The sequence below is a fragment of the Pseudorca crassidens genome, chromosome 10, assembly GCF_039906515.1.
Source record: "Pseudorca crassidens isolate mPseCra1 chromosome 10, mPseCra1.hap1, whole genome shotgun sequence".
NCBI lineage: Eukaryota > Metazoa > Chordata > Mammalia > Artiodactyla > Delphinidae > Pseudorca > Pseudorca crassidens.
The window spans coordinates 103447462-103461709 of NC_090305.1; the positions used below are offsets into that span (position 1 = coordinate 103447462).

General features: G+C 51.2%; 1 protein-coding gene across 3 annotated transcripts in view; it reads right to left on the minus strand.

Moving 5' to 3' along the window:
* FGD5 (FYVE, RhoGEF and PH domain containing 5) overlaps positions 1–14248 on the minus strand; it is a 123034-nt gene that overhangs the window by 3798 nt on the left and 104988 nt on the right. For 2 of the 3 annotated variants that reach the window (XM_067755565.1, XM_067755564.1), the window contains exons 13-19: positions 12293–12376; positions 10696–10775; positions 8364–8463; positions 7910–8047; positions 6760–6889; positions 5884–6014; positions 3217–3345 (exon numbers count right to left, since the gene is read on the minus strand). In XM_067755565.1, the coding sequence (XP_067611666.1) occupies positions 3217–3345; positions 5884–6014; positions 6760–6889; positions 7910–8047; positions 8364–8463; positions 10696–10775; positions 12293–12376 (792 nt within the window). The remainder of the gene's footprint in view (positions 1–3216; positions 3346–5883; positions 6015–6759; positions 6890–7909; positions 8048–8363; positions 8464–10695; positions 10776–12292; positions 12377–14248) is intronic. The other variant, XM_067755566.1, reaches the window with a different exon arrangement.

A 14248-nucleotide genomic window follows, 5' to 3' on the forward strand; every position in this document is an offset into this window, starting at 1 on the left:
CGGAAGTTTCTTAGGACATGAAAGCAACAGCCAAAAAAGAAAACATTAATTGACCTCATTAAAGTTATAAACTTCTGTTCACCAAAAGACTGATTGATTCATTCATTTAAAAAAATGAACAGACAAGCCACAGACTGGGAAAGAATATTCACAAAACATCTATCTGATAAAAGACTCGTAGCCAAGGTACAGAAAGAATTCCTGTAACTCAATAACAAACAATCTACTCTAAAAAATGGGCAAGAGATCCGAACAGACACTTCTCGAAGAAAAAAATATATATAGCCAACAGACACACGAAAAATATCATTAGTCACTAGGGAAATCTAAATTAAAACCACATTAAGATACTACCACACCCTCACCAGAATGGCTAAATTAAAGACTGACAATACCAAGTGCTGACAAACACATGGAACAACCAGAACTCCCAAATTTACCTACACTGTTGCAGGGACTGTTAAATGCTACACCATTCTGGAAAAATGTCTGCTAATTTCTTAGAAGCCAAATATATACCCTTCTGTGATCCAGAAATTCCAATCCTAGGTATTCACCCAAGGTGAAATAAAAACTATTTTCACACAAAAACCTGTATGCAAAAGTTTAAATTGGCTTTATGCATAACCGCCTCAAATTGGAAACAACTCAAATGTCCTTCAACTGGTGAATGGACAAACTGGTATATTCACAAAACGGAGTACTACTCAGTCATAAAAGAAATGACCTACTACTGAATGCAACAACATGAATGAATCTCAAAAACATGCTGAGTGGAAAAAGTCACACATGATTCCATCTGTATGAAGATCTAAAAGAGATAACTAATATGCGGTAAGAAAAAAATCAAAACAGTGTGTTGCCTCTGGGGATAGGGGTGAGGTGGGGATTTACAGGGATATTCATTAGTCAAGACTCAACAGATAGTATCCTTAAGATTTGTGTACTTCATTATATATAAATTGCACCTCAAAAGAAAAAAAAGATACAGAAATATTGAACTCAGGAGGAAGTATACTTGAAAAGCATCAAAAAGTAAGACGGATGAGAGATGAATAGATATTTGTTCAAGGAAGTATAATAAAATGTTAATTGTATAATCTAGTTGATGGTTATAAGACCGTTCACTGTAAAATTCCTTCAACATTTCTTTATGTTTGAAATTTTTTAAACATAATAATAAATATATTAACTAAATAATAAAATATTGGAAAAAATTTAAAAGATTCCTATGTATTTCTGATAGTCACTCTCTCCCAGGACTGTTACTGACAGCAAGTTACATCTGGTTTGGGTTACCTCAGGGTACATGACGGGGCTCATGGTAGTGTAGACAGTGAAAACTGGCTATCCATTTTATCAAATTTTTTTCTTTGATGGAATTTGAAAGCTTGGTCCTGTCATTGGTTTAGGCTTAGTGAGAAACTGTACAAGTTCCTCTCTCTGAAGAAGTGGCTTTGGAAGCATACTTAAATCCGTCTTTTAAAATTAACCCACACTCTCACTTCCATGACAACTGTTGCTCGGGACCCGGGGCCTCTGGGTTTTCCATTCTCAAACAGGATCCACTCTCTTTGGTGGTTGGTTAATTATCACTAGCCTTTGTTCATCTGTCTAAGCCAGTATTTCTTCCCCAAGTGTGTTTTCCATGAGATGCTCTGTGAGGAAGGGCCTGCTGTCAGGCCACCTTGGGACTCTCCACATCCTGGGGACCCACAACACGCCGTTGTTCGTTAGAGACTCAAAAGCACTACTGTGAGGAAGTCCCACAAACTATCTACTCAGGGTTCTCTCAGAACCCAGTTCTCAGAGGGCCCCTGCGAGTGTCCTGTGGAATGCCTCCTTAGGAAGATGCCGCTCTGGGTTGCAGCACATTTCAGATTGTTCCAGAAAGATCCACATTCTCCTCAGCACGGAGAGCCCCATCTGTGGACCCATAAGCGAAAGGCCCCCTCAGGGGAGGGCTTGCCTCACACAGTGCCCGAGTCACTCAGGCCCACAGTGGGTCCCCTCTGTGTGTCTGCGTCCCTCCTGGCCTCTGGGATCCCTGAAGATGGGGCTGACTGCAGCCGGCGCAGCTGCAGGCCCCTCATGAGGGAAGCTTTATGCCAGGAAGAAGGCAGTGCCTTCTGCCCGGATGCCAGCATCTGCGGTCAGGGGAGAAGGGCCAGCCCTGTGCTGATGTGCACATCCTTGTGGGTAAAGCACCTACCCTGTGCAGCTGGGCAGAATGCATTTAAGTCCCATTTTCAAAGCGGATTTTGCCTGTGGAAACCATCAGATAGTGGGGCCTGGACACAGAAATCTTTCACATTATCCCACAGGTTCAGCCTGGGCCAGGACCAGAGCGCCCCCTGCTGTACAGCCAAGCTCACACCTATCTACTCCAGAAGCAGGCTTGACCAAGGCCCTCTCTCTGATATTTTAGTAGACGTAAATGTAAGATGTTCCATGATATATATATATATATATACACATAAACTTGAGTTTTACTTAGCAGAAGAGTTACCACGAGGCAATATAGTTCCCTGACAAATGCACAGACAAAAAGTAAAGAAGTGGGACTTCCCTGGTGGTCCAGTGGTTAAGAATCTGCCTTCCAATGCAGGGGATGCGGGTTCGATCCCTGGTTGGGGAACTAAGATCCCACATGCCATGGGGCAACTAAGCCCGCGCGCCACAACTACTGAGCCCACGCGCCTCAATTACAGAGCCCAAGCACTCTGGAGCCCATGTGCCACAACTAGAGAGAAGCCCATGTGCTGCAATGAAGATCCAGCATGCCGCAACTAAGACCTGATGCAACCTTAAATAAATAAGTAAGTAAGTATGGTAGCTTCCTCCAAGCTGCTGAATTTTGTCTCAAACAACTGAAGCGGAGAACACAAAGGCGCTCTCTTTTAGGGAGTGCCAGCTTGTCCTGGATGCTGGGGCTGTGATACCCAAATGCTATGCTGCACAGGCTTGCCTGCTGTACCGCCTTAGCCCCACAAAGAAACAGTAAATTACTCAGATTGGAAATGAACGCATGGCTGCATATCCACATGGCGTCCCTCAGTAAACACCTGACCGACGTGGGAACTGACGTGGGAACCAGATGCTAGACTCACACCGCCCTCTGGTGAGGCACAGTGCACACCCCACATAGACAGTCTGAGGCACAAGCTTAACCCACGGGCCCTCACGGGAGAGGAGAGAAAGCAGGAACCACACTACCTCACTGGCCATGTAGGTGTAGAGCACTTTGCCTTTGATGACAAACCAGAGCTTCTTCCAGTGCCTCTTCCCTTTCTTACAACGGCTGAGATAACCGCTGATGGCGGAGCCCTCTCCGGAGGCGGCCACCTGGCAGATGGAAGCAGGGCGGTCAGGGCACCAGGTAGTAGACACGGTTTACACAGAGCCAAAATGACACTGCGAACCCGCTGGCAGGGTGTTTATACTGCTTTGGAATCTGAGACTTGGATGATCTCGGGATCCACCCAGCACCTCAAAGGCAGCAAAATGGTACCATATCTGAGAGACAGGATTTACTGACAGGATTTGCGGATCCTAGACACTGGAATCAAAAACTGCCTGCAGGAGTGCTGCCCCCTGGTGGAGATTCAGATTCCTGGTTCCCTGCCCTCAACCCCCAAGCCCCCAAATTACAAAACTGCAGATATTTGGGGGAAAGTTTCTTCCTTCTAAAATTGATTCTTATACTTTTCAGCTTATTTCTTTCTTATATTTAAGAGGGGATCCCTTTTGTACTGTTTATCTGAAAGGTTTTATGACCTCCTGCCTAATGAGTTTGTTAACTCCTCTAAGTAGTAGTAGTAGTGGTTGTGGTCTGTTGAACAGGCTTCATAATGGGGGCTAAGAACACAGGCTTGGAGTAGGACCAATCTAGGGCTCCAGCACAGGCTCTACCAGCTACTAGAAGGGTAATGTCAGGCCACTTACGTCCTCAAAGTCTCAGTGTCCTTACTAGTAAAACTGGAATTAAGTGACATAAGACGGGTACCTGTCAGGTACAGTGCCTGACCCACAGTAAGTGTTCCATAAATATTCACCCTACTATGAGAGCAATAAAGCCAGGTTTTGAAATCATTTCATCTTTCTCATTTTACAGGTGGGGAAACTGAGGCCCAGAGGAATGGAGGGATCTACCAAAGGTCAAATCCTGACTTAGTTGAAGAGAGGGTAAGAACTCAGATCTCTCAGCAAATGCTCTGAAGGTCAGCTAACTTCAGTGTAGGGAGAGGAAGCTACAACCAGCCGGGTGTTTTGAGAAGTACCAGGAAAGGAACCTGCCCCTCTCCGGGTCCTAGGACTTCTAACACCAGACTCGACTTCTCTCCCCACCCTTGACCTGCTGGAGCAGCTCCAGAGTGAGAAAGGCAGAATGTACGGAACACATCAGGGAAACCGACTCTGCGGTCTCCCTCCCTGACAGATGCTCCAGAGGCAGCATTCCTGCAGACCTTCCCATGGGAAGCAGATCTCACTGCTAAGGTGGAGCTCCTGGGGGAAGAGGAGAGGGCGGAGAGGGACGGGCGCCCATTTCTTCTGGGGCTGCTGCAGAGCCCACGGTGTAGTCTTTGCTGAATAACAAAAAGGTTGTCACTTTGGGCAAAAACTGCCAACCTGGCTGGGGCAGATCCACACAGCACCAGGATCACAGTGCCCGGATACCCAAAGAGTGAGAACGGTTCTCGAACTCTGCACCCACAGAACACTCAGGTTCTATGAGCTCAGCTCATGCAGACACCACAGTGTGAGTGAGAGGGTGATCTTTTCTCAATTTGTGGAAAGGGACTAGTTAAATAAATGATGAGACAGCCACACAATGCAAGAAGTGTGAGATTTATGTGTATGAACTACTGTGAAATAATAATACTGAAGATAAATTAACTGGAAGAAATGTACAGAGGACCCAGTATATCATCTTTTGGGTAAAAAAAAGGACCTATGATCGTCTATCTTTATTATGTATATGCACAAAAATTTCTGGAAGGGTCCATAAGAAACTTGATGGTGGTTACCTTTGAGGGGTGGGACTGAAGGAGTCTGGGGAGGGAGAGAAACTCACTTTTTATCATATAGTCTTCTGTGTTGTGAAAAAATTTTTATCGCCTATGTGTTATTTACAAGATTTTTAAAATGCAAAAGGAATTAAGTTAATGGACAGAACTGTACTCATTTAAAATTTGCATCCCCAACACTTTTTTATTACCACCTGCTACTCAATAATGAATATTAATGAAAAAACTTGGAAACAGCTGATCACTCTTCTTTTGACAGCATGTATATTCATGGCACACATTTGTTTGTGGTTGTGATTAGAATACAGACATGTAATCTGGTCCTGTTTCCAGAATGGAATTTAGTTTAGCTAATTCTGAGGTTTCCTGCAAAGAGCCCCACGACCCTTAGGAGGCTCACCACCTGAGCCCGTGTGGGACCCCCAGGGTGAGAGAATGGTGCAAAGCTCGGGGGCGGGGGGAGGGGGCAGGGAAGGGCTGACGTGGGAGACCTGAGCCAGGACAAACAGCTTTAGACCCAAGTGCCCGGGTGATCTGTGCAGTAACCCTGGGGACTAGGTCTAGGCTGCGGGGACAGGTGCAGAGAAGGATGGGAGAGATGTCTCCTAGCACCACCTACAACCACTTGGGCTCCTGTCCTCTGTAACCAACAGGTGTCTTCTCGGTCACCCAGGAGACGGGCCTGTGCTTCAGGGCTGCCTTTGTTAGCGTGAGTCAGGACACCTCCCATTAGGGATCCTCTTTGTCCTGAAGAGCCTGGTCCGGCTTGGGTGGGGGGTCCGTCCCTGTCCACTGAGAAGGACCGAGAAACGTCTCAATCCCCAGCCTCCCATGCAGGTAGCCCCACCTGCCTCACCTCGGTCAGTGCCGAAGGGACTTTTTTCTGCTTCTTGAAGGCTGAGGGGTTGATGCTCTGGAAGACGGATGAGAAGGCGCTACTCGAGAAGCGGGTGGAGGACAGGGGGAAGCTCATGCTCACGGGCCGCCCTACATCAAGACAAGCGCCGGAAAGGGAGGTGAGAGTCCACGCGGATGGGCACAGAAGCCACGTGTCTGTGAAATCTGGGCTCCCGTCCCTCCCAAGATGGGACCCAGCCTCACTGGGGCGGTTCAGCGTGACTAGGAAGACGGGCACAGCCCCCTCTGCTAACACAAAGGCGGGGCTGGGGGCAGGCCTTCCCTGAGTGCTGGCTAGCCCCTCTTCTCCAAGTCTCCATGAGGCTGGGCTGTCCTCTCCGATGGCCTCAGGTGGCCCTGGGGGGTGGGGGAGGGGGAGTCTGGTTTTAGGCCCAGGATCCACCTGCTTTCCTTCCAGCTGACCCTGCTCTGCCGAAGCCTGTCCCCTGAGCAAGGGCTCTCACAGGCCAGCTCAGCTGCCTCGGGCTCCTTTACTGGAGGACCCTCAGCCCCTCCGCGACCATGACGCCTCTGCTCTCCATCTCGTCATCCTTATTGCAAAAAGGCCCCACGGAACACAGGCCTGCAGAGAGGGCCGCTACGCAGAGCAGACGTGAGCGCCGGCCAACCGTCCTCGCCACAGACGCGTGGACCCAGCGTTTCCCAAACTTAGCTGTCCATGGAACCCTTCCCCTGGGTGCACCTATGCACTTTCTACAGAACCAGCGTTTGCGGAAATGGTTTCCTCCTTGAGGGCTGCTTTTGTTCAGAGCCTCCCCAGGAAGGTGGTTGGGAGAAGCCACGTGGGGAAGAAAGGGAGGGTGGTCCCCGGTACCTCTCATCAGGCCTGGGATGTCCCCGCCCCTCTTCTTCAGCTCCCCGTAGCAGCCGTCACACACCTTGGCCATGCGGTCCTTGAGGTACTTCAGAGGGTACTTGTTCCTTGAGCAGTTCCGGCAGACGATCTGGTGGGGTGATGCATGTCAGAGGGTCTCACCCTCCCAGCACGCACACAGCGACGCATCCGCGCCCCCTGCCCACTCGCTCCCACCTCCTCCAGGGCCCCGTGCTCTGAGCACAGTAATTATGTTTCTGTGCAGGTGCTTATCTGTTTTTCTTTTCTAAAAATTTCTAAAATACATAACATTATTTTAGTTTCAGGTGTACAATGTAATGATTCAATATACATATATACAGTGGGCCCTCCATGTCTGTGGCTTCCATATCCCTGGATTCAACCAACTGTGGATCAAAAACATTAGAAATATTCCAGAAAATTTCAAAAGCAAAATGTGAATTTGCCGTGTGCTGGCCACTGTTTACACGGAATTCATGCTATGTTTATAACTATTCACATAGCATTTACACCGTATTAGGCGTTATAAGCGATCTAGAGGTGATTTAAAGTATACGGGAGGATGTGCGTAGGTTATATGCAGCTACTACACCATTTTACATAAGGGGCTTGAGCATCCTCGGATTTTGGTAGCCACGGGGATCCTAGGATCCTAGAACCAACCCCCTGTGGATATCAAGGGAGACTGTACGATGAAATGCTCACCACAATGTCCAGCTAGCATCCATCTACCACATACAGTTACAATTTTCTTTTCTTGCATGAGAACTTTTAAGATCTACTCTCTTAGCAAGTTTCAAACATACACTACACTTTTGCTAACTATCATCACCATGCTGTAAGCTGATCTGTTTTTCTGATGAGCCCGTGCCCTTAACCGTGACAGGATGCTTTTCATCCCAGGAAAACCACCACATCCGCTACGACTTCCTTTTGAGAGCTTGCTGGTGTAGTGGGATGGGCCTGGGATCTGGAGTCCTGGTGGGAGGGTATCAGTAAAAGGGGAATTAACTTCACAGGGTTGGTGTGAACATGCCCCACTCTGGGCCCGACACGCAGCAGCTGCTGGACGCCCCCCGGTCCCCACCCAACGCCGCCGCCACGCCCACGGCCCCCGACGGGGACTCACCTTGCCGCAGGCGTGACAGTGGTGGCGCCTCAGGGTGAGGGAGAAGTCACAGCCACAGTTCATGCACATCATCACGTGTGTGACAGGCACTAGGGTCGGGGGCCTCTCCCCCAGGCTGACCCCCAGCCTCTCCCGTATCTGGAACAGCGGAATCGGACAAGCAGTGGGGTCAGGAGACCAACTGGATGGACACCCCCCTACCCCGTACGGGGTGTGCACGTGTGTGGGCGGGGTGGACTCCTCTTCTACAGGCTCCCCTGCAACCCCCAGGGAGCTGACCTCAGTTACAAACGGAGCCGTAGGTGCCAGGCTCTGGGCTGCACAGTGATTATCCTGAGCCGGGCACGGGGAGGACCCAGGGCCCTGATGGAAGGAGATGCGAGGCCTCGTGGGTGTGCAGGGGCCCCAGGGAAACCCAGGTCTGTGAGACGGGTGCCCCAGAAACCCCGCTCACCTCCACGCTATGCTGGAAGGCAGCCAGAGCCTGGGCCTTGGAGTCCTCAGGGAGGGCTCTGCTCAGACAGCTGTGCCACTCGTCCCTCTCTGCACAGGAGCTGTGGGCATGAGCTGGAGTGAGCGAGGGGTGCACGAGGGCTCTGCCTTCTGCCCTCTGGGGGTGGACCACGCCCTGGTGGCCCCGCCCCTCCCCCACACCAGAGCCTCTCTCCCCCACGCCTGAAACCCCACTGGCCAGCCCAGCCACCTGCCAGACGGGCCAAGGCTTGCACCGCGGCACCTCTGCTTCCGAGCAGGCGGCCCCAAATGTTACTTTTATTCGGGCTCTGCCCGTAACAAGGGAACATCCAACACTGCTCCTCTATCTCCCAGGGCTGTTGTAGGGACCAAATGACACGTGTGGTGTGGAGGACTCTGTCGAGGACACAGCACCGTGCAAAAGCAAGGGGTCCCACACTTTAGGGGGGCAGGCTGGCAGGGGGATGAGGGCCAGGTACCACTGCGAGGGTGGGTGGATAAATGCTGGCAACCGTCACCGTCCCACTCTCTCCATCTTCCTCCTCAGTTTCCCACACAACTTCCCACTCACTCATCCAAAACGAAGACTTCCCATCCCTGCTCCGAGCCTGGCGGGGTCTCCTGAGTGGTGAGAGCCACACCTGGCCTGAGCTGCCCCAGAGCAGCTTCAGAGTGGAAATTCTCACAGAGCCCCCTAGATGTCATTCCCACCCCGTACTAAGTGTGTGGACTCAAACTAGAAGAAGGGACCGGTTTGGCCTGGAAGGGAGGGTGGTGGGCAGCCAGATGCCACATCCCTAAAAGGAGATGCATGAGTCCCCTGGAAGCTTCAGCATGAAGTATCTGGGGCTAGCAGGAAGGTGACTGGCCTGACAGTGACAGTGGCTCCTTGAGGCCACTGGCCAAAGGGCAGTGCCTCTGCCTAGGAGAGACAGGCAGCCCCACCTGAAGCGCTAAGCGTGGCTTGTCACTACCCTCACTTCACGGTTGGGCAAAATGAAACCACACCCTGGGCCTCCTCATGCCCCTGATTTTACCTAGAGATAAGGAGAGGAGAGGCCATGGAAACCCACCCAGGCATCACCTCCTCCAGGAAGCCTTCCCTCACTTCCCCAGATGGAGGGGTCACTCCTTAGAATTTCCAAGGCTACTTTTTCCCCCTCAGGCAGTAGATAGTAGTGGAGAAGTGCTCTGGCTCACACAGTCCTGCGTTTGAACACCAGTTCTGCCTCACATGGATGTGGAACCCCTCTCTAGGCCTCAACTCCCTGCACATGGGAGGAGCTGCAGGCCCCACCTCCGAGGGTGGTGCTGAGGATCCGAGGAAGCGCCTGACACCTGGCAGGTGCCCAGTGTATGTCACCTTTGTCATCACTACTATTACAGCAGTTATGCTCTGCTAGGTCATAACTTTCCAACCCGTAAAGTGGGCTCTTCTGAGCAAACCAGGGCTTAGACAGTTTGTATCCTCAGCACAGGACTGGGCACTGAGGACGGGAAAGCGCATCTATGACAGAGCGTGTGCGTCAGGCCGGAAGTCCCATCCCACACCCAGAACCACGCCCACAAAGGGACCTGCTGCCGCCCGGGTCACACGCTGGCTGGGAGGGAAGACACTCCAACCTGGGGAACTCTGTACCCCTACTCTGCCCAGAGAGGCCCCTGGCAGGAGCCCCCGCTCCCTGGTTTCTGAGCCCCTCCTCCGCACCCTGGCTTGACCTGGCATTGCCCCGAAAGAGGGAGGGGGGAGCCCTTTCTCTGCCAGAAGCCAGCGAGGAGGGGTCCCCGGGGCAGAGCTCGAGGGCCTAAAGAAAACAGCCATCTCTGATAGAAAGGCCTTACCCCCAAACAGGGAAAGTAAAATGATGAATGCTCACTCCTTATTTTTCTCTTGCTCTCCAGACCTGGAAGCCTAAACGCAGACCATTTTGTAAACTAAGGTGCACTACGCACTTTTCATTGGCTGTAACTTTTCTTACTGCTGCAAAGACCCAATAATCCTTAGGGTTTTACAACGATGAGATATTTTTATATTTAAGCAACGGGCTCTGGAAACCCCCGAGATTCTATGTAAAGTTTTACGTGTATGCTCATTTTTTTTTCTGGGGAGAGAAGCCATAGTTTTACCAGATTCTCCAAGAGGTCTGTGATCCCCAAAAGGACAAGAAATAATGAAAAGACAAAAGTCCTTTACCCAAAAGGATACCGAAATAAAAATGACAACACTTCCAGCACCTGTTATTCCAAATGTTCCCACCAGCAAAATCCTGCCCCTTCTGCCCCAGACCGTCCCTCCTCTCCCCTCCTCCTACCTTGCAGACAGGGTCAGGCAGGACTCGGAAGTCTCGATCTTCAGGGCATAGGGCACTTTCTCCATCACAGGGCGGCTGACCTGGAAACCAACAGCGGCCCCTCAGGATGGGGGCAGGAGGGGTTCTGCCACTGCCCCACTCTGAGCCTGAGTTTCCTCATTGTAAAGGGCAAACCTTTCTTACGTGGAAGATGGAGGGGTGTGTGTTTGTGTGTGTGTGTGTTTGTGTGTCTTTGTGTGTGTGTGTGCACAGGCGTGCGGTGAGGGCTCGGCTGCCGACTCCAACTCTGTGGCCACCAGCCCACACCCAGGAAGGCTACGAGCATCCCTCTTAGAACCCATCGTTCTGGACAAGTACCTGTCCAATGGCCACCCTCCCTCACGGCCTCCGTCACAGACTCCTGAGCAGAAGCTTTGGTTCAAAAAGGGAAGCCGCCTCCCAGCTGAACGAGGTGCTTCCCTTCCCCTTCTCCAGGTTAGGAGCCTCAGGAGCGGGAAAGCCCCTGCAGGGCCCCTACAGCATGTTCCCTCCCGTCCCTCCGCCCTCCCAAATGACAACCCACACCCAATTCCCCCACTTGAGTGCTCGCCCCTCTGACCCTGTCCCCACGCTGGGCTGGAATTAACTTCCTAAAACTTCCTACTCATTGAGAATCCCCTTCAGCTCCCAACCAGCCCCGTATTCGGGACCCAAGTTACAGCAAGTGAGGTCACAGCTGTGTCACTTTCCCTTCTCTCCAAGCTCACCCATGAGAATGTCCAGCTGGGCTGGCATCTCTCTCACATTTAAGAAATACCTGCCACTTGAATAGGTATTTGCACTCCCATGTACATTATTCACAGCAGCCAAAAGGTGAGGGCAACCCAAGTGTCCATGGATGGATGATGGGTACACAAAGTGTGGTCTACACATACGACGGAGTATTGTTCAGCTTTAAAAAGGAAGGAGATTCTGACACTTGCTACCACATGGATGAGCCTTTAGGACATTATGCTCAGTGAAGTAGGCCAGTCACAAAAGGACAAACATCGCATATGATTCCACTTATATGAGGTCCCCAGAGTAGCTAAATTCACAGAGACAAGAGAGTAGAATGGTGGCTCCCAGCGCCTAGGGGAGGGGGGATGGGGAATTAGTGTTTAATGGGGACAGAGCTTCACACTGGAAAGATGAAAAGAGTTCTGGGGTGGATGGTGGCAGTGGCAGTACAACAACGTGAATGTACTTGATGCTGTCAAATTGTACACTTAAAAATGGTTAATTTATATTATGCATATTTTACCACAATTAAAAAAAAACACCTGCTTGTTTCCTCCCTCCAAGCCTTTCCTTATGCATTTCCCTCCTCCTAGGACCCCCTCCTTCTCTCCCTTCCCTATTTGTCCAAATATTATCCACTCTAAGGGACTCAGCTCCCCCACCCAGGAGGCCTCCCTCAGCCTCACTCTCCCTGGACTACCTACAACAGAATCCTGCTGTAACTCACAACCCAGGCTCCCTCACCTCCGCTGGTCTGTGAGCTCCACAAGCAGGGCTGTGTCTCTGCCTCCCCTGGGGTCCCCCCGCCCACCCCAGGGCACCCACCCCAGGTATCTACCTTCATGCTGGCCACCGCCAATGCATTCTTCAGCCGGTACTTCCCATCCTTCTGGGGATACGTGTACAGGAGCACATCACTCATCTGGGGAGAGGGGAACCCCATCAGACATGTCTTGGCCCCAGAAGGCTGTGCTGGGTGTGTCCTGGAGCATCACTGAGCAGAGGCATCTTGCATTCCCCGTGACCCACACAGGAGAGCAAAACCACTCTGGAGTGAAACAGGACACCCTTCCCCACAATTCCACTCTGACATAGACACCCAGGAGGAACAAATGCAGATGCCCACAAAAAGTCAGGTATGGGGGGTTTCCCTGGTGGAGCAGTGGTTGGGGGTCCGCCTGCCAATGCAGCGGACATGGGTAAGTGCTCCGGTCTGGGAGGATCCCACACGCCGCAGAGCGGCTGGGTCCGTGGGCTGTGGCCACTGAGCCTGCACGTCCGGAGCCTGTGCTCCACAGCGGGAGAGGCCGCAGCGGTGAGAGGACCGCGTACCACAAAAAAAAAAAAAAAAAAAAAGTCAGGTATGGGAATGTTCCTAGAGGCTTATTCATAACAGCCCCAAAAGCAAACAACCCAAACGTCCATCAACGGGTGACTAGACACAGAAACTGTGATTCATCCACACCTCACAGCCACACAGTAACCACAGAGCAGACAGATACATGCCTGATGACAGGGTTCAACCTCCAACACATGCCAGGGAAAGAAGCCAGACTCTGGAGTACATGCTGCTTCATAACATTTATATGAAGCTCCAGAGCAGGCAAAACTAATCTATACTGATGGAAACAAGGCCAGTGGTTGCCGGGGGTGGGGGTGGGGGAAGGTGCCTGACAAGGGGCACAGGGCAACTTTCTGGGGGCTGGATATGTTCTGTACCTTGACCCAGGTGGTGGTCACACGATGATATACAATTGTCAACACATACTAACACGTACACTTAAAATTGATGCATTTAACTCTATATAAATTAAGCCTCAGGGACTTCCCTGGTGGTCCAGTGGTAAAGAATCCACCTTCCAATGCAGGGGACACAGGTTCAACTCCTGTTCGGGGAACTAAGATCCCACATGCCATGGGGCAACTAAGCCCGTGCGCCACAACTACTGAGCCCACGCGCCTCAACTAGAGAGAAGCCCGCACAACTAGAGAGAAGCCCACGCGCCGCAATGGAAGATCACGCATGCCGCAACAAAGATTCCACGTGTCGCAACTAAGACTCAACACAGCCAAAAATAAAAATAAATAAATATTTAAAATTAATTAATTAAGCCTCTACCAAGCAAAGTGAAGGAAGGAAGGGAGGGAAGGGGGAAGCTCCTTGGGGACAGGGAGCTGGTGTGTTCTATTCACTGCCGTACCTCCAGCAGTGCAGTAGGTGCTCAATTAATATTTGTTGAATGAACAACTGAAGCTTCCTGCCCTGAAGAAGGGCAGAGATGAAGAAACATAAGGAAAGTCACTTCTCCTCCGGAGAGAGTGCTTCTGTTTGGCTAAAAGTTTACAGCTTGAAGAGCCGATGTCACGCTCTGGGTGGGGCTGTGGGCCGTCAGTCCTGACCCTGCTCTGCAGCAGCTCTGTGAATTTGGACAAGCCGTTGCCCTCTCTGAGCCTCAGCCTCCTCACCTGCCAAGCGGAGGACATCCCTACCCCCACATCACTACAAACATTGAGAGTGGTCCCCAGTGAGCCCCTATGCGTGGGAGCCAAGGCAGACTAGGGGTGTCCTGAGGATAGAACAGGACAAGGCATCTCGGGGTCTGAAATGGAGCAAGAACTCAGGATTTACACTCCTCTCCCTGCAGACAGAGTCTGCTGAGGGGACAGAATGGGTGAGTTTTCCTGCCACCAGCTCTCCTGGCGCTTCTGGCCAGGGTGGTGCGGGAGACCCGGCCTGGGCACTGAGCTGCTGTGTGACCTCAGGCAAACCCTTCCTCTCTCTGGGCCTCACTGT